This window comes from Daktulosphaira vitifoliae, unplaced genomic scaffold, assembly GCF_025091365.1.
Source record: "Daktulosphaira vitifoliae isolate Bord-2020 unplaced genomic scaffold, ASM2509136v1 Scaffold_1, whole genome shotgun sequence".
NCBI lineage: Eukaryota > Metazoa > Arthropoda > Insecta > Hemiptera > Phylloxeridae > Daktulosphaira > Daktulosphaira vitifoliae.
In genome coordinates this window covers 62,797,989-62,822,858 of record NW_026099572.1, presented here as the reverse complement: position 1 = coordinate 62,822,858, position 24,870 = coordinate 62,797,989, and the positions used below count along the sequence as shown (strand labels likewise).

The window sequence follows — 24,870 nt, the reverse complement described above, 5'->3', positions numbered from 1 at the left end:
ATTCAAACATAATTCAATGTTGCAAAATTTTCAAGCTTTAATTAATATTATATCCGTTGAAAGTCATATCAAAGTATATTTTTTTCGGCTCACCTCTCTAACAAGTTAATAATAAAATTTTAAAATTATTATCTGGCTGTGTGAATTTTTACGAACTATTGTACTTTTTATATTTTTATTTTTAAAAACACTGAACTTAAGTTCAATTACGATAATGATCATTAAAACAATTTTAATACCTCTCTGTAAGATTTTTATACACGAGTTATTATTTAATTGCCACCAAAGCAGATACTTTATATTATAAATAATACAAAAAAAATGCGATATTTATGTGCAGTAATTTTTGAATAGCTATAATATTTATAAATGTATTCCAGACATCACTTATGTAAATAATTCTCGAAAATACATAGTAGTTGTTCAATAAAAAATAATATCAAATTATTTATTGCAATTTACAAATGTATTTTGCTTGTACTTAAATTAATTTATACTGAACTTGTACGTTGTAAGTGCATGTTTGGTGTTGAAAAACATTGGACTTGAGCGTGGAAATTAAAAACAGATTATGTGACATGACGATGGTAAAAATCAAAGTATTGTTAAAAAGCGTGATAACATATTTTAAGCAAACATACAAATGTTAGATTGAGATAAATTTAATGACGAAATACAATTTTTTATTTTCTTGTTTCTAAATGACAACTATGCATGAATAAATAATATAGTCATGCCATTTTGGGAGTATAATTTCTTATCACTAGTTAGTAATCCGCACGTTTAGTCAATACAGATTTTGATTTTTAATGCTTCACTACTATTCGTTGTATTTCTGATTCAGTATTGGTTGAAATCTGTCCACGTGGTAACATCAAATCAAGATTTTCTTATGTTTTCGTATAAAGAGTGTGCACATTATTAAGACTGTGATGATGATGATGAAGGCGGCTGAGAGGAGGTCGCCCAGTGACTAGGATCGTTTGGGCGGTAGGGGAAAAACTGTTCGCATAATCCGTCCCCTAACAAGCTCCGCCTAGAAATCAAATATTGCAGCTGGTACATCTAACCGGTTTCGGAGACTGGATATTGCTCTTATACACATTAAAAAATTATAATGAAACAAAAAAAAATTGAACGGCGGACCGACGGAGTATAGGCAGTGACGACGGCGGTATATATGTTTATTTTTATATAATTCTCAAGATTGTAACAAATGGAGGTGCAATATAAATTGAGGTTGGAATAAAAAACGAGAAAGAAAAATGTATGATGGAAATTTTATTCAAATGACCAATCGGGTCCAAGGACAGACGAGCGGCCGCATTTTTTTTTTTTTTTGATATATATATTTCTTTTATGCAAATCTTGCTGTATCCCTTATAAATATTCATTCTTGAATATAAATAAACACACACGAGCACATTTAATATGCCCACTTGTACTATTCGAAATGTAATTGTGTATAATTATATAAACAATACTAGTCCTTATTATGAAGCGATTATAATGTATATCCCGTCATCTCCTTGAAAATTAAATTTTATCAACCAATTGATAGCTTTTGATTGGGTATTAGTAATGGTATGTGAAAAAAAATATATTATTAACTAACATTATTGTGACGGCAGCGTGTGTAAATGTACGACAAAAATGAGTTTTGCGGTAGTCTATTTATGGACGTTTGTACTAATTATTATATGAAAAATCGAACCACAATTGAGACGTGTTGATGATTTTACCTTTTTAAAGAGAGTAGATTTGCTTTATTGATATTGCCGTGACACAGAGTTGTAGTAAATGTTTCATATGGGATATAACATTAATAAGAAAAGTGCTAAATTAAAGATACAATATTTTGGATTATTTATTTTTCATAGTAAAATTATGAAAACGATAAATAAGAAATCATAAAAATATCCTTGATTACACAAAAGAATATGTTTCTTCCAAAAAACTGTAATAGTAATGTCTTATGTAGACATTTTAAAGGCAAGGAAGCTAACTTAATTCTTACACGGTAGCATTTTATATCTTAGTGAAGTTTCATGAAATTTCAGAATAAAATTTCAGAAGTTCAGAATTAAATAAATGAATAATTTGTATGACCATATGAAATCCATATTTCCATTAGCTGTTACGTTAGTTTTGTTAAAGACGTTTCAAAGGTAATTGAAAAATGTTTTTTTTAATTTTATGTGTGTATTAAAAATTATGTTTAAGGAGCAAGTAATAATATTTTCCTATCGTGGCTTTAGGTTCTCTAAAAATATGTCAGTTCCCTTCATTTGATTTAATATTTTTTTAATGTAAAAAGAAACATGGTTAAAAATGTTTTTTTTTTTTACTGGAGACTCGTGGTGACGTCTCGAGTTAGGAGCTGGAGCGATGTAATTCAAAAGACGTTATTTTTTAATCGTAAATCATTGCCAAGTTACGCCGACCGAGTTAAAGACATTTACACATTGTTGCAACTACCGATTATTGTAATTATTTAGTATTTACCATTAAAATAATAACATCGATGGAGATAAAAACAATGAAATCGAGGATCATAAAACTGCATCAAGTAGGCGAGTTAAGACTTTCAAAATCTAGTAAGTAGTACACCCTTGTAATCGTTTCACTTAGTGTTTCTGTATGAACTTCATGACTTATAAGAGATTTTTCATATAATTGTATTATTGTTTACAAGTTTTATTACTACCTACGCACTTTGAGTAATTAAATGTTCGTAACTATTTTATAAACACTTCGACTGATATTCTAAGATAATTTATTTTATCAATTTAACATATTCAATGAAGCCTAATCATATACTTTTTGGCTTTATAGTGTTGTAGTGAATATGTCTCTGCAAATAGATACAACGTACGTTGATTGAGATAGTAAATTGTACAATAGAATCCGCAGCATATACGTGTAAGTACCTTTCAATATTATGATTAATTGAAGAAAAGAAAAAAGTAAAAACAGACTGCAGAATGAAAAAAAAACAATGTATACAATCGGTAAGTAACAAATGGTCGTTGACTGTGATAGGTAAATGACATTTTTATTCCGCGTTGCTACGTCTAAGAAGTTAACTCACATGTTGTGATATGTTTGTGAACGTGTATATAGACTGGGTTTTGTACACATACAATATAATACAATGCATAACATACATTGGAAAATAAAAAGAGAACACTATTCTCTTTTACTACACACAAACCAGCGGTACTAATGCTAATTTAAATTACAAATATACTTATTGATAATATTGTTGGGGGTAAACATGGAAGAGAAAACAGTAGTTCTTATGCCGCCAAATCAGAGTATACACAACCTGAGGCGATCTCTGTCAACGGTATTGTCGTGTTATGCGGCGGCGGCGGCGACGTTATGTTATTTTTATAAATTATATTCTGGTTTTGTTTTTTTACATAAACGTATAGCTCATAAGAAATCGTGTGTGTGTGTGTGCACTATATACCACAGTGGCAACGACGGCAGCAGTTCTTTCTTTTTTTCTCTTACATGGGTTCTATTTTAAAATCATAAATTACCGCAGGCTCCTGACAATAGCGGTTTTCTTTATACACATTATCGTCACCGGTAAATCTAAGTTATTACAGATACACCGGACTTACTAATAGATTATTAGTAAACGCTCGCGTACAATAACGCCAGAAGCACACAAATTTCATTCTTGTGCGCAGTACGGTAGTCAACGAGCATCTCATCTACATTTAACGAAAAGGCGCCGCTGTTGTCAACGGTATTCTGTATGTCCGAATGATTTTTTCGTGGGTTTTTTTAAATTTACTATGTCCATTCTGATCAGCCGGTCCTAAGTGCTTTAAACTTGATTTTGTATGCGTAACAATGGTGACAATGATTGCCGGTTACGAAACTGTGTGGTGTCGTCTGCATGACCTCGTGTGTACTTATCGCCGTACGTTTCAATTCATTTTCTAAGTCTTACGTGTCTCTGAACACTGTAGAACCGATTACTTTATTGACACAAGTCGAATGTCCAATCTATTCTGGTCGCAACAAATGTGCAAGAGGAAATAGACCAATGCCGTGTCTGTTGATCGCTCTGTTGTAGTTTGAAAGTGAACGTTTACGCGAAACAAATAGTTAGACACAACACTGTTGGCGTTTTATATGTGTCAAGTAGAATTGAATGTAAAAAAATGACTCGCACAAATATACACGGAAACGATCGACTAAGAATTTTGGAATAATTACAATTGAAAATTAAGCTGGTGAATATTAGAAGATTATGACGCGACGTAGGATAGTAATAATTCTTCGAACGAATAAATTAGTTTTTGCTTTTTATACATTTGTAGGGTTTTACGAGGTTTTACTGACTTAAATAAGGCAACGAAGAGATACGGCGATTTGACTATAAAACACAAGGAAAACATGCCGGAAGGTGGTTTTGTGTTGTTGTTGTTGTCACCGGGTATACCTGGCAACAGCAACTACGGGTTTTTTGAGATTCTCGGCGGGGGGTTAAGGCGGCTACGTTTGGCAGTGGTCGCGTGAAATAAGAAGCGCGAACATTAAAAAATAAAATTAGGGTTGAAAAGTAACGTAAAGATGTTTTAAACGTAATAGCTCCGTTGGCGAGTACAGTTGTGCGGTTAACGTTGCAAAAAAAGATAAAACGAAACACAAAATGTAACCGGAGCCATAAAACATAACGAGTCGAGGTGACCTATGCACTCTAGTGTCGGTCTGCTAGCCGGTACGGCGTGAGCGCTCACCGTGTACATCGACCAACGCCTCTCTGCTCCACACGCGCATACAATTGTACGGACACTCGTAATAATATTACACTTTTAACTGCACCGTCGGTATAATAACACACCAGTGATAGTCGGCCAGAGGTTCTTTAAACGTTCTGCGCGAGGACAGTGTAATTTTTTAAGGTTCCTACGGAATTCCACCACTGCAAATCTCGGTTGTACGTTTTTTTATGTTTACTCTGGACGATGCTGTTCGCCGTACAGTTCATTTAAGTACGAACCAAATTGAATTTCAGTTTAAGTGTGTGTTTTACCGGACGACAGTTATCTGTCAGCAGTGTTTGACCTACAATAGTAGTGCAATTAGCGTTAAAATTAAAAAGTAGTAGTTTCTTCAGAATTAGACACGTGACGCGTGTCGACGGTAGCTGAAAAACGTTCCGACCAATTGGCTGAATTGCACTGCCAAAGGGAATTTTTTAACACGCGCGGTTATGTTATTCTTCGATACGGGCGAGTTATGAATTTGGATATAACGAGCCCGTCCGAAACTGTCAACACAACACCTACGCCGGATTTAAATTAATTTTGTTTTCGACAATCGCCAGTCGACTTTGAATTATTACACGCGTTCGGATATAAGCCGCACGCACTAAATGATTAATCATCCGTTTTAGATTACCATTTCGAACATGCCCTACTGAACGTTTTCACGGATAGTATCAAAATATTAAGACGAGTGGGAATAATAACTTGGTATTATACCGCGATTGTTAACACTTTTACAGCACCATAAGTTTCCAACACTCGTTAATGTATTTTTTAAACATTATTCTTTGACGACGGTTTTTTGAAGTAACGCGTTTACCCATAAACTCTACACGGTTTCGAAAAATAAATCTATGTAACCTTATTCACATGTGGTAAATAATACTAATTACGTGAATTCACACTATTAAAATGCATTAAGTGTAATTTCTTTATTTTTCATACAATTTACAATCGTTTTGCGCGTTACAATGATGAAATTCAAATCAAATCGATGAAATAAAAAATGTAAAAACATCAAGTACATTAAAAATAAATATTTTCTGACTAAAATTATACTTATCACGTAACGTGAGAGTTATTACGAAGAGAACACAATGCCAACAAGGTTTAAAACACTTTTGGTTGGTAAATTTACATTTTTTGAAGGTGAACGGAAAACCAAAAGCCGGTCGTACATAAACAAGTCGACAAAATCGAATCATTTTTAAATCTAATGTGTATCGCGTTTTTGTTTTTCGAGTTACGCTCGAAGCTTTCCGTAAAAAATACCGAATTTTTTTTTTCTTCAAACATTTAACGGTGCATAGAAGACGGAAGATGTAATCTACTCGATCAAGACGACCACCGTCTCGTTTTCGAACTTGCGGTTGATTAATTTTTTATTGATACCTAAAACTGCGGTGGTGATGTATCGAATTTTCAAAGAAGTCCGACCGGTTTTGCCGAACGCAACACCGCAAATTTCCTCGGTGCGTTTAATTGTCACCGCAAAAATATTATCTGTTCACGCGAGTGGAGAATTTTTTATACGCACACAGAAGAGTATAAAAAGAGCGGAGAGAAAGGGACACACGGTTAATTTAAATACAAACAGGGGCGTTTTGTTTCGTACACCAACCGATACGCCGCCGAGGCAATGCCGTTATGGGTTGATGTCCCTAATATGGCCACGGCGGGTTTTGGCTCGAGCGACATTTATATAAAAAATATGTGTGTATATATATATAACACTAGATTAACTGGGTAGAAATTTACGTACCGTACAATACAAGAGCATAATGCGGTAGGTATTGTAACACATTCGATTAAAAACAATTGCCATACAAAGACAATAATACTTGATAAATAATTTTCTGTTTTTTTACGTGCAACTCTTTAGCCGACAGTGTAAACGCTGGCGCAGTGACGGGTCGAAATGAAAAGCCGGAGGAGAACTCATCGGCTACAAAAAAATGTGCTCATACAGATGCGCCAATCGATGATATTGATGGACTGATAACGTGACTAGCACAACGGCGTTGTCTCGTGGGAGCCAATTCGACGAATTTTGTTTTTTTTTTAACCGAGTACAAGTTTTTTTCCGTTTGTACAACGCGATAATGATCTGTACAAGTTTTCATATAATTATTATTAACCGGCCGATAGTTTTGTGCGCATAGTAATAATTTATTGCGCGGACAGCTCGTTAAAACCACAATAGTAACAGTTGAGAGGCTATCACCGGCCGAGCAATACTGTCGATATAATTATATTTCATAAAACACTACTATTTGATTGCTATCAGACGACAAACAAGTTAATATCAATAAGATTTTTTCGGGTGCCGCCATTAAACGTTTAGGGACATTTAATGGTGTGCTCGAGCGGCTTCCCAACCGTTTCCACCGGATCAACGTTTAATTTATTCGTTTCTGTTTAACCAGAACTGCAAGCGTCCTGAATGAATAACACGCGGGCGCTCGTCGGGCATTGAAACAAAAGGGAAACGTTCGGCCTATTATGTGGTAACATTGATAATTCGAAACGTCTCGAAGTCAGTTCCGAGAACTCACGTGTAAATGATATTTCTGAAAACTTATTTTTACGATTGGCTTACGTGGAATAAATCAAATGCGTTCGACTCATCGGTAATGCGCTGCCGTTTTATGTAACTCCGGAAATGAAATACACGGGCGGGTAGAACGAGCGCGGACTTTCGACTGTTATTAGATCGTATAGAACATTTGATAAAAAGTGCATAACAGCTCACCGAGTGTGAACAATAATTACGAACGTTTCCAACGGTCGATTTATTGCCTTTTGTTATTAACGTTTTTTTATGGGCCGGTACTTACCGAGCATTTTGCTCAAATCTGCATTGTGCAAGTCCGGATTTTCGTCGGCCAGCTTTTTTCGCTCCACCTTGGCCCACACCATAAAGGCGTTCATCGGTCTTCGGATGCGCTGCTCTTTAACGGCCTTTTGTTGCTGCTGAGTCATTTTCGCGTTGGTCGGCAAATCGTGTCGCTGTTGCTGATGGTGGCCGTGTTGCTGGTGGCCGTAAGGCTGAAGGTGGTGTTGGTGGGACGGTTGTAGGTGAGAAGAGTGGTCGAACGGACCGGTGCCGTTGTGCTGCAGCCAACACGACGGATCTTCGGCAGACTTTTGGGCGACGCCCGCGAGTGACAGCGATGCCGGCGAAGGTACCACCATTTGCGTCACGGGGATTTGTTGTTGCTGAATTTCGGTGGCCGTTTGGTGAAACTGGCTGGCACCGTAATTCCGGTAGGGTTGGTAGGCGTACACGGTGCACGGCGAACCGGATGACGGCGAACTGCTCAGACTGCTGTAGAGAACCTGATGGTGTGGCGAATCTATACCGCCGCCGCTGCTGTGATTAGTTAATTTGAAATCCTCGTTCAACCTAAAACAACACACGCATGATCAGTTAGAAAAAATTAATAAATTAGACCAACCTTTTGGTTGTAAATTTTAACTAAATAAAAACGCTGTTGATCCATATGATAATAAAATCACAAAGTTTAATTAAAAAAACATCGTACGATAAATTATTTTATCACAAGACGAATACATTAACATGAATATTCAACGTTAATTTTTTACGACTCGGTTATTATGATTGCATAATACGTTTACACGTTATTACTGGCAACTAATTATTTCGCCAAAGAAAAATAATTAATCTTGATCATGATTAAAAGCAATTCATATAATGTGTAGTGGGTACAACTTATTTTATGGTTCACACAATTAAAATAATGAAAAATTAATCGAGAAACCGATTGAAATATTTGGACGCCTTAATTTGATCCGTTGGTTTTCCGAAATAAAAATATAATCCGTCGGTTAATAAAAAGAAGCGATACTTGGAAATAATATTTCTATAGCAATCGATTTTTCCTTATCGGGTTTAAATAAAAATTCAATATATATTTTGTAATGCTATTGTTTCAAAAATCGTGTCAAATTGTTTCATTCATATTGTTTATTTCTTCTAATACACACTGGTCACCGTGTAATTATTGTCGTCTCATTAAAATTGCATAAATACACCCGTAGGTACGTATTCAACGTGTTAATACGTAACTGTTCTATATATAATGTTCTCGAGTTTGTATTTTAGCTGCTTTATTAGTATTATAAACTATTGTGTTACCAATTTATATACACTACATACGGTTCTATAAAAAGTATATTATTCAATTTTCTCGACTCTTTAAAAATGAACAGAATAATTATAACTGAGTCACGAAAAGTAATTGAATGGGTTTGTCTCTCCTTGATAAATATCATCTTTCTCGTATTTCTAAAAATACAGCATTCGTCAAAATGGTTTTCAAAAAGAGTAAACAAATAAACATTGAATTTGATTACAATGTTTACATACTTCGAAGCCATTTTATTAAAACTAAATACAATCGGGGTTAAATAAAAACGAATATTTACTTGAAAATAAATAAATAACAATAACAATAGTGTCAGTTATGACATAAAGGACAGTAATACGATACGGAGTGTTTATAATATGAGCCAGTTTATGTCACGTGCACTTACCGTGCGCAGTAGACATTTTGACGCCTTCGTCGAGAGAACAATCTTCGGCGTTTTGAATTCAGTTACTGGGAAAAAATGTTGTAAGTGAGAAATCTCATTATTATACGTAATTAAATTTTTTTCGCGTTACAATCGAGAATGAATTGTACATGTAATTATGTACTCAATTAGGCGAATATTCGAGACTACCGACAAAATGCTACTAATACGCCAACGAAATTATCGTACGGATACGATGCAAAATAATAACACTTCGGTGTACCGAACAATTGCCTATAAAATATTTATTTTTTATTAGTTTTTCATCGGAGCAATAACCGATAACAGTTATCAATAGAAGCATCTGTTTGTTTTACTTGCATGTGCATTTTGAAAAATTAAAGAAATAACGCGATTACGTTTGTTTTTTCTTTGTCCAAGATGGTTTCTATTTCACATATCGGTATTGACAATATTTAACCAATATAATGTTTTTTTCTTTCATTCGCTGTACTATTTTTTGTTTACGTACAGTATTTATACGTTTATTATTGTTTACGTTTAATACGTTTGGCCAATAGAAGAACTATGACTATGGTGTTTAACAAATGGCCAATGAAAAACGACGCATGAGTACGTCCCCGTTTCCCTAAAAAACACATTTGCAAAAAAAAGTAAAAACAAGACCGAATTTTCTTCGATTATTTCTACTTTATCAGACACTGTATAGATATCATATTGCCAGTGACCGTGTCATTGTTATCGCTAATGGAGAGTATATGGAAAAAAAGAATAATTTAAACAAAAAAAGTCGCGAAATAGAGTGGCGAGGTTTTTTTAAACGGTATTTTTTTCTTATCGGTAGGCGACGCTTCCGACGACGGGTCACGTATGACATTCAATCCTCGAAACAACAACAAAAAAAGTTACCAGTGACTTATCGTAATTATTATTTTAGCGATAAACTTGTTTCGCTTACACAGCACATTACACAAACACGTCCAACCTTATCTGCATAAAAAATAATATATTACGGTGCGCGTTTAATATTAATGTCATTCTTAAAATGGATTTTCGAACAAGGAAGGTACAGAGCACCTGTCTCTTATTCGACTGCAAAATAATATAGTTGCTCTTTCCGTTTTGGTCTCCTGGAAATCGTTGAAACACTACACCGTAAAATGATGACGAAAATCATTTTTTTATTAGTTTTTTAAAACTCTACATTGCGGGCTAGAACTTATACGATAAGAACTTGTAAGATTTTGCCGTCTGTGTTTTACGATTTGTTCAAGTGTATGAGAAAATCAGGGTAACGTGTTGACCGGTACGTAATAATTGTCTCGTTGTCTATGGAGTCGTTTGACAGTGGGGATTCAGTCGGTTGTATAATTGGAATCGCGAAGAGGCGACAAATTCAATTCATATAAATTGATCTAAATCGAAGGATTTTTCTTTACATCCGCATCGATCGGATTTTCAGTGTATCGGACCATTTTAAAAAATGCAAATACGTTATGTAGAGGAACGAGTCGGTAACGCGGCAGTGTCTGATGCGCATGTGTCTTGGGTTCGAGACTCAGTCTCCGTTTGCTGAAAGACACCACATCGGCTTAGCAATTGGAATCGCCATCCTGGGCGGCCATTGAATAACATCTCGTCTAAGAATATTGCTCTACGGGAAGGCTTTAATGTCTCTTAATGGGTCGCAAGAAGCGAAAAACATTTACATTTAGTTATTTAACTAACATACGGAAAAATACGAACGTGTAGAATAGGTTTAATGTGTTTTTCAACAGCCAGTCGTATCTTTAAAATGACATTTTTACTCGGATAGAAGAAAAAAACAAGTGCGATTTTACCAGTTTTAATAGTATGATTTGACCACTTGCTTACAAACGCAAAACAACAACAAATCATGTTATTTACTCAACGCACAATAGTACCAACTAGAAAACGACAGCGTTTAGCTTGTCAATAACTTGGTCGGGTGTAATACTTCGTTCGGACTGGAAGACACCTAATAGAATTCACGTTGGATGTGTTGCACGTTGTCTTTACGGTTATCTGCAAACGCACTTTGCCGCAGCGGTTATTAATACAACGCATGGCAATAGTATTGAAAGTTGCTTCCGATGAGTGATTGACATCACGTTGAGATACGAGTGAGCGCTAATTAAACACCACCGCCTAAATTTCAGTTATTATTTATCGGACCACCGTTTTTATTGTGTTTATCCGGTGCGCCTATTGTTATCTATTACACGCGCGCGTTACGCCGATTATACGGCGGCCGGGTTCTGTACATACATGTCTAATGACGACACGCCGACAATGCGCAAAAATATGGACATGGTAATTAGAAAAAAAATCCGACGGCAATTAATACCGCGTCGTTAGAGCATTACTCGACGATGAACCAAGCAAGCATTGTGTTTACGGGCCGTTGCTTTTTCTCGGACGGTTCGCTCCGCCCTCGAGTGTCAGGTGTATGTGGTAGGAAGCACCCTGATTTATCAAAGAGTATGATTAATTAAACGCGATGGGCCCAACGAAAACATAATTATTAAATTACACTCGTCATTGCGACGAGTTTTTTGGCCGACCGGCGAAAACAAGAGCTCTGCGTTTCCATTGGCGCGTACACTCGTAAAAAAAAAAACAACAGATAATTTCAAGTAGGGCAAATGTAACTCAACACCCTGAACGCATTTTCTATTCAAGTAACGTGCGCGGTAAACAGTAATGTTTAGACTTTGATCCGTTTACGATTGGTCACATAATCGGTGCAACGTTGATAATAATGTAATAAATCATAATATTACAAAGAATTTTATGAAAATTTATCTAACGACGTCCTTAAAGTATACATGTAAAATAATAATAACAACATATTAATTACTATCGAAACAATTTCGTTTTTTCTTATCGAACAATATCATTATCTTCTGCTCACGTCAATCATCCAAAGTGAAAACAGACATATGCGCAGGTAAATAACGAATGTAGCAGTTCATTATTTATCACGGCTCTTCAGATAATAACAAATCAAATTAACTAAAGGCCAAAATACGAAATTAAAATGTTAAATAACAATAAAAAAAAAATGAATTTCTAGCTTTAAAACCGCCATTTTATAATTACATAACTATTGTTTTTTACGCAACGACTGTTATAGTAAGTTATTGTATTTTTAATCGCCGTTTACTTCGATATCGTTATAAAAATTTGCATACATTTTTGTTAAGTAAACAATTTAGTAATTTTTGTGACTGCCCTTTTTCGAATAATTGTTAGTTTCTAAAGTGAAAAAGTAATTTTAATCTTTATCAACGAAAGTAATTAGTTCGCAATTTTAGTATAGTAAGTGTATTTCGATAACGTTTATATATTGAACTAAATAATTTAATAAGAATTAAGTATTTAATAAGAAGTAAATGCATTTTGATGTTTTAATCAAAAAGTATCTAGATGGTNAAATGAGTATTTAATAAGAAGTAAATGCATTTTGATGTTTTAATCAAAAAGTATCTAGATGGTGTATAAATAAATGAACACGAGTAAACTATTAAAATTTTACACACACAATTGAAATACCAAAGCAAAGTTTTACATTTGTGAGATGGATTTTAAGCGCAATTACTTTTTTCAACCGTTACACGATTCGTTTTAAATTACAATTTTTACTAATTGCTTTAGTAGAGACGTTATGAACAGATGTTTAAAAAATTACATGAAATTATAACAGCAGCGCAACAGGTAAAACGAAATTAACATTATTTTTTTTCGTACCACTCGAGTTTCCTCGGTCGGGTTTCGACTTGCAACAATTTTCGAAAAATACCATGTGGGCGCTTTGTAAGTCTAGCCCGAGTATCGCCGCCAAAGTAACATCATAGAGAGTCCCGTACAAGAGTTGGGGGGGGGTGGATCATTTTTACGGTACGCGCGTAATGGTTCTGCATGGTTAAACACCGTGTGTGTTGGTGCGATGACCACTGGAGGACACACGTCCGCCGCTGCATCGCCAGTGTGCAAGTCATATACTACTACTATGTGTACGATATACCTGTTGCTTGTGCCGGTGCCTGTCGCACACACACCGAGCTGGGCATCGTCAACGTGTGTCTGTATATGTGCACACCAGCAAAATGTTAACAAAAAACACAAATATATTACGATGTGACCGTGTCCTAGACGACATCGTTATTGCCCTGCGGTCGTCTATTTCATTATTGTTTTTTTTACTAGTTTTCAAATTCGCAATAACAGATACTACACGACCTTCTTAACCATGCGCTCGAAAAGAATCCATTTAAGAACTTTATTTTTTTGCCGATAACCACCAGATAACCATTGGAAACCTTGTCACAAGTAGTGCACTCTTGAAATACAAACATGCACTATTATCACGGCAAATTTACATTGGTGGTACGTGTGAGAAAACCAAAATTATTGACTATTAAGAAAAAATAATCGTATGCAAATACTTTTCAATTAAAATAATGCAAATAAAACGCCACTCGAGAAAATATGTTGAGAAATATTCCCACCGATAATTGGGCTAAAAAATGTACTCGTAACAGTATTACTATTGCAATGAGGTCATTCAAACAATAATCAGCAGAAGTAATGGCGACAGAAAATATTCAAATTCGTACGGCATTACGAATACAATTTGAAAATAATTTGGAATATTTTTTTGTTTTGCCATCCAATACGATTTAAAACTTAACACTTTCGAAAGATAAAACTATTTGAATTATTGTACAGAGTTTATATAAAATCAAACAACCGGATTTATCGGATTTTTGATATCATATTTAAACACTTAAACTTTTCACGTAATCAATACCTGTTGACATCCACGCGTTCTTCTAGATAATAAGAATTTCGGTACTCGGAGTTTTTGACCTTTTGAAAATAAATGTTTTTTTCTCGGCCTGGCCAATTCAACTGTAAATCTAAAAATCGAATTAACTATTTCAAGTACATACGTAATCTAACTATTGAAAATGAGCTCGTTGATATGTATTTCTACCGAATAATCACTTAACGTTTGTCTACATGATACACATGTAATATAATTAGTTAATTAAATGGAATATCAACACGCTACGAATTTATTAATAAAGAGATAACTGTTTGTATATTTTAGAAAATGCCCTAATTAGATGGATTTTATGATGAAACAAGGCAATGAGTGAAACAGTACCTAAAATGTATTAATCAAATGAGTAGGATGTTCGAACTAACGACAGACACAAGCATATTAAAATACATAAATATGAATATATTGAAACGATAAAAAAACGAGGAATTTCCATTTAATGAACCATTTAATAGGATCGGTAATACTCGTAAAAAAAAATGCACATAGTTGTGTTAAGATTTGTAATCGACGTTAAATCAGAAGAGACTAGATAAACTGATATTTTATTTTTTTTACATTTCTCCGAGACTTTTCTTTCTGGATTTCTATGTACGCTTGACGGTGCATAACAGACTACAGCCGAATCGAGTGTCACACTAGCTCATCCGATATCGCAAAACAATCACATCGGGTGTGTTGCGACAAAAAATCGTTGCATCAAGTGGATGGTTCGTTAAAAAACTCGTTTTTATTTGAAAATTCTAAAGTTTTACACGCTATGATTCGATTTCGGACGTTTGTTTAGTTTTTGCGCGATATTGTGAAAGTAGTGGATATTATGAGTCGTTCCTGTCGGGCTAAAAGTCGGCGATGACGTTAAAAAAGTGTCATAAAACGAACATTAAATGCGTGGAAATGTGCACTCCGTGTCCGTGAAAGAAATGCGAAATTACCTTATGCGTTTACACAACTTAAATATTAATGATCGATAGTAATCATTACACGACGATTTTCGGTTCAATATGTCGTGTTCTTACACGTGTAAAAAACAACCGTATCCGTTCGATGAATGTGCGCCAATATCTAAGACTCGCCACTCGTAATAGCCGACAAATGAATTCGAACATTAATTTAAAAATATGTCGATCAACTATTTACCTATCGTTATAAAAAAAAAAAAAACTTTCAAACATGTCGTTTGGGATTAAGATCAGAACCTTTACAGGTTTTATGCATAAATTTGAATTCACCTATGCTTCAATTGTAAAACGATTAACCTTTTAAAGGAATAAATGATTACATTTTCAATACACTCGTTTATGTTATTGTTATAGATAAATTTAATTCAATTATTCTATTGGTAAATTAAAGACGTTTTACATAAAAATTATTAAAATCGAGCGCTATGATATGTGTTTTTTGACGAACCGTCAGGTAAGTGTTTAATGAAACAAAAATTTGTCGTAGTGTGCCCCGTGTTAATATCAGTGTTTTTACTCTTGTCTTGCATTCCAATGATCAACACTGAAATGTTCTAGTAATTTAATAATAACATGTACATTTTCAACGACGTGTTCTATATAAATTTCCTGGGAAACCGTATTGTCTTTGCGGCTCGGAATTAAATATGTACATCTTAATTACTTAAAAATAAATACCATTAGCGATGCACTTAAATGAAGCAGACCGATAAATTACCCCCACGGGTGCGTTCATTTGGTTTTTACTCGTTTAATTATTTTTATTTTTCTAAAAAACATTCAAATAAAACGAATTTTTTTAATGACTTAAACTCTCAAATGACGTACCGCGATGTTAAGATAACACCCGAAGTCGAAACGATGGCAGTGAAAGGGTACAAAAGGCTTGCATACTAACGGCCGTATGCCTACGTGTGTGTATTAGCGTCCTAATTACTAGATAGTTATCTTTTTTTTTTTTGTGATTAATAGAGTTCAAGAGTCAGAACAATACTCTTGTAGTCGCCGTCTTTGTTAATGTTGAATTTTACTAGTTATTATTATTAGATAATACCGACTAATAATCGTAATAGACAATCGACACACACACAATGTCTGTAAAAATCGTATGTCGGTATGGATTTTTAAAAAACAAAAGTATCAAAAACGTCCAGACGTGGTGTATTGAGACAGTCATTGTGTTTTGCACATAAGCGAACTCGCAAACAACGACGACAGCGACACCGAATATTGTTTTCATCGTTTTAAAGCTTTTTAGACATAAACAGTTTTTTAATATATTATGGTTATACTTCGTACCCATCATTGAAATGTGAATAGATTCGTATCATTCGATTATCAAATAGAAAAGTAATAGCTATTATAAATATGACACAAACCATTGTGCATCTGTCCATCAGGAACCTGTACAAACAATTATGCGATAATAACTCCACAATAATGTGTTTTTAATTTTTCTAATAATCTGTCGAGAAATGACGGTCTGGGTCCATCGAAGATTTTTTTATTGTTTTTTTTTCTTCAAAGATTATCCACTCGGAAAAAGACTATTCGAGTACCGTAGTACCTACGCGGTTTTTACGGGTTTTCGATTAAATTAGTACGTGCCAATGGATGTTGTGCCATGTGACTATTGGCCGACTGCTTATTTTATTATTCCGAATAATATTATCTTTACGGCAACAATAAAAGTAAGAAAAAAAACGTCACAGTCGTTTCCCGTATAGGAATATTTTATGTCGGAGGAAAAAACCACACTTTTAACGTATTGCAAAATAAAAAGTTTCATGTGAGGTCAATTAGTTCTGGTACGAGTTCGTCCTTGGTGTGACGTTATAAACCATATAGATGTTAGAGGCATTTTTTTTTTTTTTTTTTCATTAAGCTAACGTCCGAGTTCAAAATGAATTTTAGCACCGAAAAATTAAAATCAATATTCTAACCCAAGTTGTTTTCTATTTGTCAGTGGAATAAAAACGAACGTTAATTTTTTTACTTTTGACTATTGAAAGATAATTATATTCTCATACACGACGAGTCAGCGAAATCCTATCTCGAGTGAAATAAAAAATGTATTTTTGGATAACGTTTTGTGTCGATTAAGTCAGAATTTACCTGCAAAGCAAACGTTTTACCGTTTACTGACCAGTGTCAAGTGTAACGCACGTCTATGTCGGTAAAGATAGCAGAGATTCTCAACGAGTCCAAAATAATTATGTATCGTAAACACTGTGCGTTGTACAGTTTTTGGATTTGACTTTTTTTTAATAATTTCATGTCGGCAGTGGGCGAACGGTTAGGAAAACCTACGGCACGAGTCAGCAGTCGGATATCACCAATCGATTATCGACTACTCGGACCTAAGGGCTATTGGAATTACCCGAAATAGGTACTTACGAGAAGCTGGACGGAGCGTAAGACGCCACGGCAACACTATCCTGAATCATTGTGTCCGGTTCGGCGATACCAGACGAAGAAGACATACTAAAACAGACGACAGGTGTAGGCAGCCAGCTGAGTGCGCGATCATGTCAACATGTCATCCGAAAAAATATTATAACGTCAAAATGCAGTCCCGAAGGATAATAAGTTTGTTGGCGAACTCAAAGGTGCAATTCGAGTGATAACCGACCGGCGAACAGAACAACACAAGTGTCTTATCGGTCAGCACCAAAAAACACACGACAATATTTCCGCAAGAAAACTCAATAACTTTTCCTCGAGGTACGTGTGACGTGTGTGACGAGCAGTGTGTGCGGCGAGCGCGCGGACCACGAGAACGGCCGGACGGGTTATGGCGTACTGAATCGGTTTCCACCGAGCCGGCAGTGTGTGCGCAGGACTGCGGCAACGGCGGCGGCCAAAGAGGATAACCGGCGGCACCTATGCGTGTTGCTGTTTTTTATTTATTTATTATTATTTTTTACTTACCCGTCGTCTTTCGTGCGCCGCGCGCCGCGCTAGTGCGCCAAAATTGACCGTCGATTTTCGACTCGACGCAGTTGTCTTTTACTCGATACATTTTAACGTATGTTTGCATTTTTTATATTTTAATTAACCGTCATTTTCAGTTTTGAACGATGCCTGTGGTAGCGTGTTACACCGCACTACCGTGTCTTTTTTTTTTTTTTGTCACTTTTCGAAAACGTGCGCGAACAGAACGATTAATTAAACGGTCCAGACATTGACAATGTTGTGACTGTTTTGTTGACTAAACGATAAAAATTCTCGTTAAAAATGTAACGAGCTAAATGTATTTGAAAATAAAAAACTGACAAAGTTCTGTTTTTTATATTTTACTGAATACACATTTAAAATGATTTTATTATCTTTTGATGAAACACGTGATTTAAATAAACATGCATGCGCATTGTTCATATGTATGGATTGAGAGTTAAGATTTAAAAATAGAACAGATCAAAGTATATTCTTGTCTGTTTGTCAAATAAATTAATCTTTGGTCGTGAATTAGTTGTTGTACATTAAAAATATTTATTTCCTTTATTTTATTTTTGTTATCATGAAAATAAGAATTTATTACCGTTTCAATATTATGTTAGATCAACAGTTTATTGCTCTTCTTTGATGTAAACAACAATTAAATTAACTTCATTTAAATGTTAAGCATGATGTCATGTTGACAAACACCTTTCGATATAGCTCAAACCAAAAGTCAACAAGACTATAATTGTCAACAAAAATTAATACATTTCATACTACCTAACAGAAGAAACTATCGCGTCAACTATTAGCTTTGATAAAAATCGTGGGGCGTTTTTCGTGTATATCATAATAGAAAAATCTTAGGTACGCAACTGAATTAAAGAATTATCTTATAAAACTTTAAATCGTTCTTTTATCAGATTTGAAGTAATATTATGAATGAACGCTTTCGAGCAGTAATGATACAGACTTAGTATTTGATTTTTTTGTGTATCTTAACTGTGAAATCCACTTATGTATTTCATTAACTTTCATAATTTTAGAGTAGATTGTGTTATATCCTATTAGGCTTCAAACGAAACACCTTAAAAGTTTCAACCATCTTAATCGTATTTTGGAAATACAGAATTTGTGACCGGTGACTCATAAAACACAATGGTTATGAATAGAATAATGAAAGTAGAGATTTCCGGAAGTCTGGAAATAATATCCATATCTATGAATAGGTTATGGTGTTAACTAGGAATGTAATTCGCCATTGAACGGACAGGTTGCTGTTGAATGTTTTGTAATTAAGATGACGTAATCGGGCCATGTTTGTATCAATTATTTCAAATTCAGTGACTTCAATAGTCGGGAGTATGCATTATTATTAAGTTCACAATCTCATGAAATTGTCATTGGGTTAGTATAATATTACCAATCACCGTTTATTATTATCAATGAAAAATAAAAAAGGCGTTTTGATATGAATGTACTCTTTATTATTTGTTATTTACATTGGAATATTCTTGTACTAACGTTGTTCTAAGTGGGTTAATATTTCATTTCTCAATCAGTTATACATATGTCATATGACATTAGCTTAAATATAAATTAATGTTCAACTATATTGAAATAAACTGAACTTTTTTTACTAAAATAAATGTTTTAGAATTGTTATTGTATTCTACACTATTTACAGTGGCATAGCCAGAATTTCATAATAGAACAGGCATAGTAAAAAATTTACGAAATACATCTTTCACAATTTTAAAAAGTCAAAAATGGTTCTTGACTAACCCAATGATGGACGGGACGGGTATTTTAGTCGGCTTGCACCAGAGACCAGACACTACCAATAAGAAAATAACAAGAGAAATCTTTTTGGCATCTTGGGCATTGAACTCGGGACCCCGTGCGCCAAACATATGTTTCTACCCACTAGGGTAGGCTGATTTTTTTAAAGTTTCTTAATAACATTTCACCAAATTTGTTAATATTATTGTTCAGAACCAATTCAATTTTTAATTTTATTAAAGTTTTTAATTTTGTTAAATTTTATGTTTTTTTTTTTACTTATATGAAATTCTATTAGATTTAACTTAGATTTATTATCAATATAAAATTATATATTTCAAATAAATATGTTTTATAACTGTACTTGTCAATCGCATTTCAAATTTTAATTAATGTTCTGATTGTATTATCGACAGAAATAATACAACTTTTTTGTTATTTGTTAAACATCTTTTGATTGTAAAAATTTAGATTATTCCAAGAGTGCAATAATGACGATTGTTTTGATTTTTCGATGGGGCTTGGAAAATACAGCATAAGTTAAAATAAAGTAAAAAAAAATACATATTTCTTCTTATAAATTTTTATCTTGGGCAGTTTTTTTTAAAAGCATTAAAAAAAAATACAATCTTTAAATTTTTTGAAATTTCAAAAAAAAAAAAAACATTTTTTAGCTCTTTTGTTTTCATTGTTGGATTATTAAAAAATAGTTCTAGTATCTTTAGAAAAATGTTGATATTAATTTTTTTAAATAGTGTATTTTTATTCTTTATTGTTGCCCCCATATATGGACATTATTTGACATCGCAGGATACTATTAGAAAATGTATAAATGTTCATTAAGATTGAACTAGTTTGCTTTAAGCAAACTAAAAATACAAATCATTGATTGCTAATATTTAAGACACACTGCCCTATAATTCATTGTTATTAACATTAAAAAATATCCATAATTTGTGTGGTAAGACGATGTGCAGACTTCCATAAAACAGCTCAGCTATGATGTGAAACATTTCTCGAAAAAATTTGTGTTAGTAATATATAACAGAAATAATAGTTGAAACCTTAATAAGTTAGGAACTATTTAATTAAAATCATAAAAACGGTTCTAAACAAATAAATACAAGATTAAAAGTAACACTTCCAAGTAAAACGGTAATTTTTGGATTGTTTTTCAGGGATGTAAAACTGGAAATTTTCCAGGTCATTCATTTTAGATTTACTAATTAGATTTTTCCCTGTATAGACATTGTTGGTAGGTAAAATAAGAGCTGAAGCGTTAGGTTTTGTCAAACAAAAAGCACAAGATAACTCGTATGAATTTTTTAGAACGTTAGTTATTAATATGTGCATTAAAAATATTTTTTTGTGTCTCCTTTGTGACATGTCGTCTGAACTCAAAAGTTAATATAATATGTATTTCATGTTATTATATATACAAATTTAAGTATATATGAATAGATAAATTTAGTTGCGTATTCAAGGAAGCGTAGGGGCCACGATTTCCCTTTTACCGTAACATTTTACATAAAAAATGATTGAAAATAAGAAGGCTTAAAATGGTTCAGTATAAGAATTTTTGACTATGGCTCCCTCACCTATGACAAATATTGTACATGGCACTGAATAAAATTTATTTCCTCCTGAAAAAAAATATAGATGAGCTTGTTAGAATCTAATGACGCTGATAATAATTTAAACAAATATTTATCATCACGCAACTAATACTGGCCTATTAAATTGTACTACCAAACTATCTAGTATTTTTTATGACCTCGCAAAAAAAAAAAAGATGTGATTATCTTATTGTACGTACATGCGTGTAACACTATAGATACTCACACGTGGATTAATTTGAACTGTGATAAGGCTGTTGTAAGTGCATGTGCTGTTTATCGATAAGAGAACAGGTATTACGCCTTTAGGTTGACATTGATGTTCATAAAATATGTATGTTTTCAAATTCCTAAATGTTACGAATTGAAAATTAATCCGTTATTTAGCAATTCTATTAAACTGTGTTATGCATTATTGTTTTGATTACAAAAAAATACAATTATTCAGTCGGAATGTTTTTCTGTGAATATAAAACAGAGCAGTGTAATAAAAATATCGAACTTTTAACATGATTCACGAAGATAGACCTTTCGGCCACGACCCTCAGTTCGACCGGAAGAGGAAACATCATCAGTCGACTCGGCCAGGTCCCACCGGGTCACGCGCATAAGTAGTGATGGCGACCAAAAACTATAGACGACGATGAATGCGACGTGCGTAGACTGTTTGATTTTATTACTACTTCTCGCCTATGTCACGATTTGTTTTTATTGTCGATAAGGAATTTTTTTACGTTGTACCGCCTAATATGCGTCGAAAATAGTGAGTACCTCTGGCTAGGGTAATATTACGTACATCTACTGGGTTGTAACCAGAAAATGTTTAATACGGGCGCAGTTTTGGGATCTGATATAATTTTTTCAAATTTGTTTTCACTGTAAAACTTATTCACACTCTCCTTGAAAAGCGGAGGTTCGACACAGAATTACAGTCTATTTATTTTTATCTTAAAGGATTTCTTAATTAATTTTACTGATTTCAATTAAACATTTATTTTGATATGATAAAACTAAGTTTTTTTATATAAAATTAATTATATTTTAAATTCATCTTGGGTTAATTCAAGAGGGATCGGCCCATTTAAGCCTTTTCAGCCAAGTGCTTGTATAATTAATTCCATAGCAGGTTATCTGAACGACCTTTAGGATTTAAATTAGGAATAAAGTTTACGAAGGAAACAGTTATTTATATTGAGATAAAACCCGAAATATAAGAAGTAGCAGAAATAATATAAATACATTTTTTTCTGTAAAAATTAAAAAAAATAAATTAAACATTAACCGATTTTTTGTTTTTGTTCAAAGCGTTTTTTTAAGCTTCTTTTAACTATATATCCCAAGAGAAGACCTTCAATTATCAATTTACTTGGGTGATTGTAATATTTTGTGCACTATTGAGATTATTTGTTAAATTTCTTTTCGGTACAGCTTCACTTGCAAAAAATAAGTTTACGCGACATAGTAATTATAAATCACAGTTGATGATGCATCACATATAATTAATTCAAGAATTAAAGATTTTTTATTTTGAAAATCATAATTTTCTGGAACAATTAACAAACGTTACACTTGTCGCTTGATGAAGATGCAACTTTCTGTGACAATTTATATGTAACATGTGAAATTTTACTTTTTATTTAACCGTTATGATTACATTCAGGCCAAATTATTGTTTTCTTTTTAACTTGTTAGAATCATTTATTTAATTACTGTATAATGAATTTCTGAAATCAATTACTCATGAATAATCTCTTTGAAACTCAAATATTGCTAAGAAATAGTTGTCTTAATTTTTTTTTGAATATGGGTTCTTATTGGGCGAATAAATCTTTTTATTATTAAGGTATGCATCCATATATTTAAGGGTATAGTCTCCCTTATCACACGATTACTTAAAATCTTAAAGTTGTATCAACTTTTTATATTATTATATTGACAATTGTCATTAAAAAACCCAGCACAGGGGGGTCGCGGCACAGTGGTGACATGGTATAGATGGATCAAGTATAATGATATCTGACAGTGATTAAAATCACTATAAAAAAAAAACGCTTCGATGCAAATCTTTAGATAGTGTTTAATTTTAAAAAATTGGTGGACTATTCCAAAAGCTACATGATCTGCTAGTTCATTATTAATATCCTAATTAAGATAAAGTATGTAGAATGAAAAAGGGATTATTAAAAAATATTATTTCTCATAAAAAAATAATGTTGATCCATACACTTTTCAATATGTCATAGCATTATAAAGTTAAAAAAAATGTAAAAAATAAAATCGATAATTTTCACACAATAATAGCATTCGGTAGCCATTTTCACCGTGAAGATAAAATAAAGTCCGAAATTTTTTTTTCGCATAATAAAGTAAATTACATTAGCTTTAATTTAAGATATATATAAAAGTGTCAGACTTTCCGGAACACTTTCAAAATTTAAGTTGAAAAAGTCAATTTTTTGTGAAAAAGTTGTCATTTTGAATCCCCCCCTGTAGGCAGGTAAGAGGGTCAGATATAAAAAAAATATATACCAAATGATAGATAAAGACATCATGCATCTATAAAACAAAAATTATATTGATCCATACATCTTTCAAAAAGTTATAGCATTATAAAGTTAAAAATATAAAAATGAATTTTTTTACAAAAATCGTATTTTTTTTATTAAGTTTAATGTCTGTTTTCACCATGAAGATAAAATAAAGTCCGAAATTTTTTTTTACCATTATAAAGTATATTACATTAGCTTTAATTTAAGATATATATAAAAGTGTCAGACCTTCCGGAACACTTTCAAAAGTTACGTTGAAAAAGTTCTACTTTCTATATGCATTTTTATGTTTTGAATCCCCCCTGTATTTAGGGAAATGGTCCGATTTAAAAAAACAGTATGTCGAATGAAAGATCTATATAAATACTACTTCTCATAAAAAAATTGTAATGATTCATACATTTTTCAAAAAGTTATAGCATAATAAAGTTAAAAATGGAAAATACAAAATCGAAAATTTTCACACAAAAATAGCATTCGGTAGCCATTTTCACCATGAAGATAAGATAAAGTCCGAAATTTTTTTTTTTCATGATAAAGCATATTACATTAGCTTTAATTTAAGATATATATAAAAGTGTCAGACCTTCCGGAACATTTTCAAAATTTAAGTTAAAAAAATTAATTTTTTGTGAAAAAGTTGTCATTTTAAATCCCCCCTTGTGGGCAGGTTAAGGGTTAAATTTATGAAAAAAATATATACCAAATGATAGATAAAGACATCATGCATCTATAAAACAAAAATTATATTGATCCATACATCTTTCAAAAGTTATGGCAATTATAAAGTTAAAAATATAAAAA

The 24,870-nt window shown here is 33.1% G+C and overlaps 1 protein-coding gene across 1 annotated transcript in view; it reads right to left on the bottom strand.

Moving 5' to 3' along the window:
• Window positions 1-18,033, bottom strand: part of LOC126905442 (alpha-protein kinase 1-like) — a 44,489-nt gene extending 26,456 nt beyond the window's left edge. The window contains exons 1-2 of the mRNA XM_050685129.1: window positions 17,577-18,033; window positions 7,628-8,196 (exon numbers count right to left, since the gene is read on the bottom strand). Coding sequence (XP_050541086.1) covers window positions 7,628-8,196; window positions 17,577-17,662 — 655 coding nt within the window. The 5' untranslated portion in view covers window positions 17,663-18,033. The remainder of the gene's footprint in view (window positions 1-7,627; window positions 8,197-17,576) is intronic.
• Window positions 18,034-24,870: the final 6,837 nt, after the last annotated feature.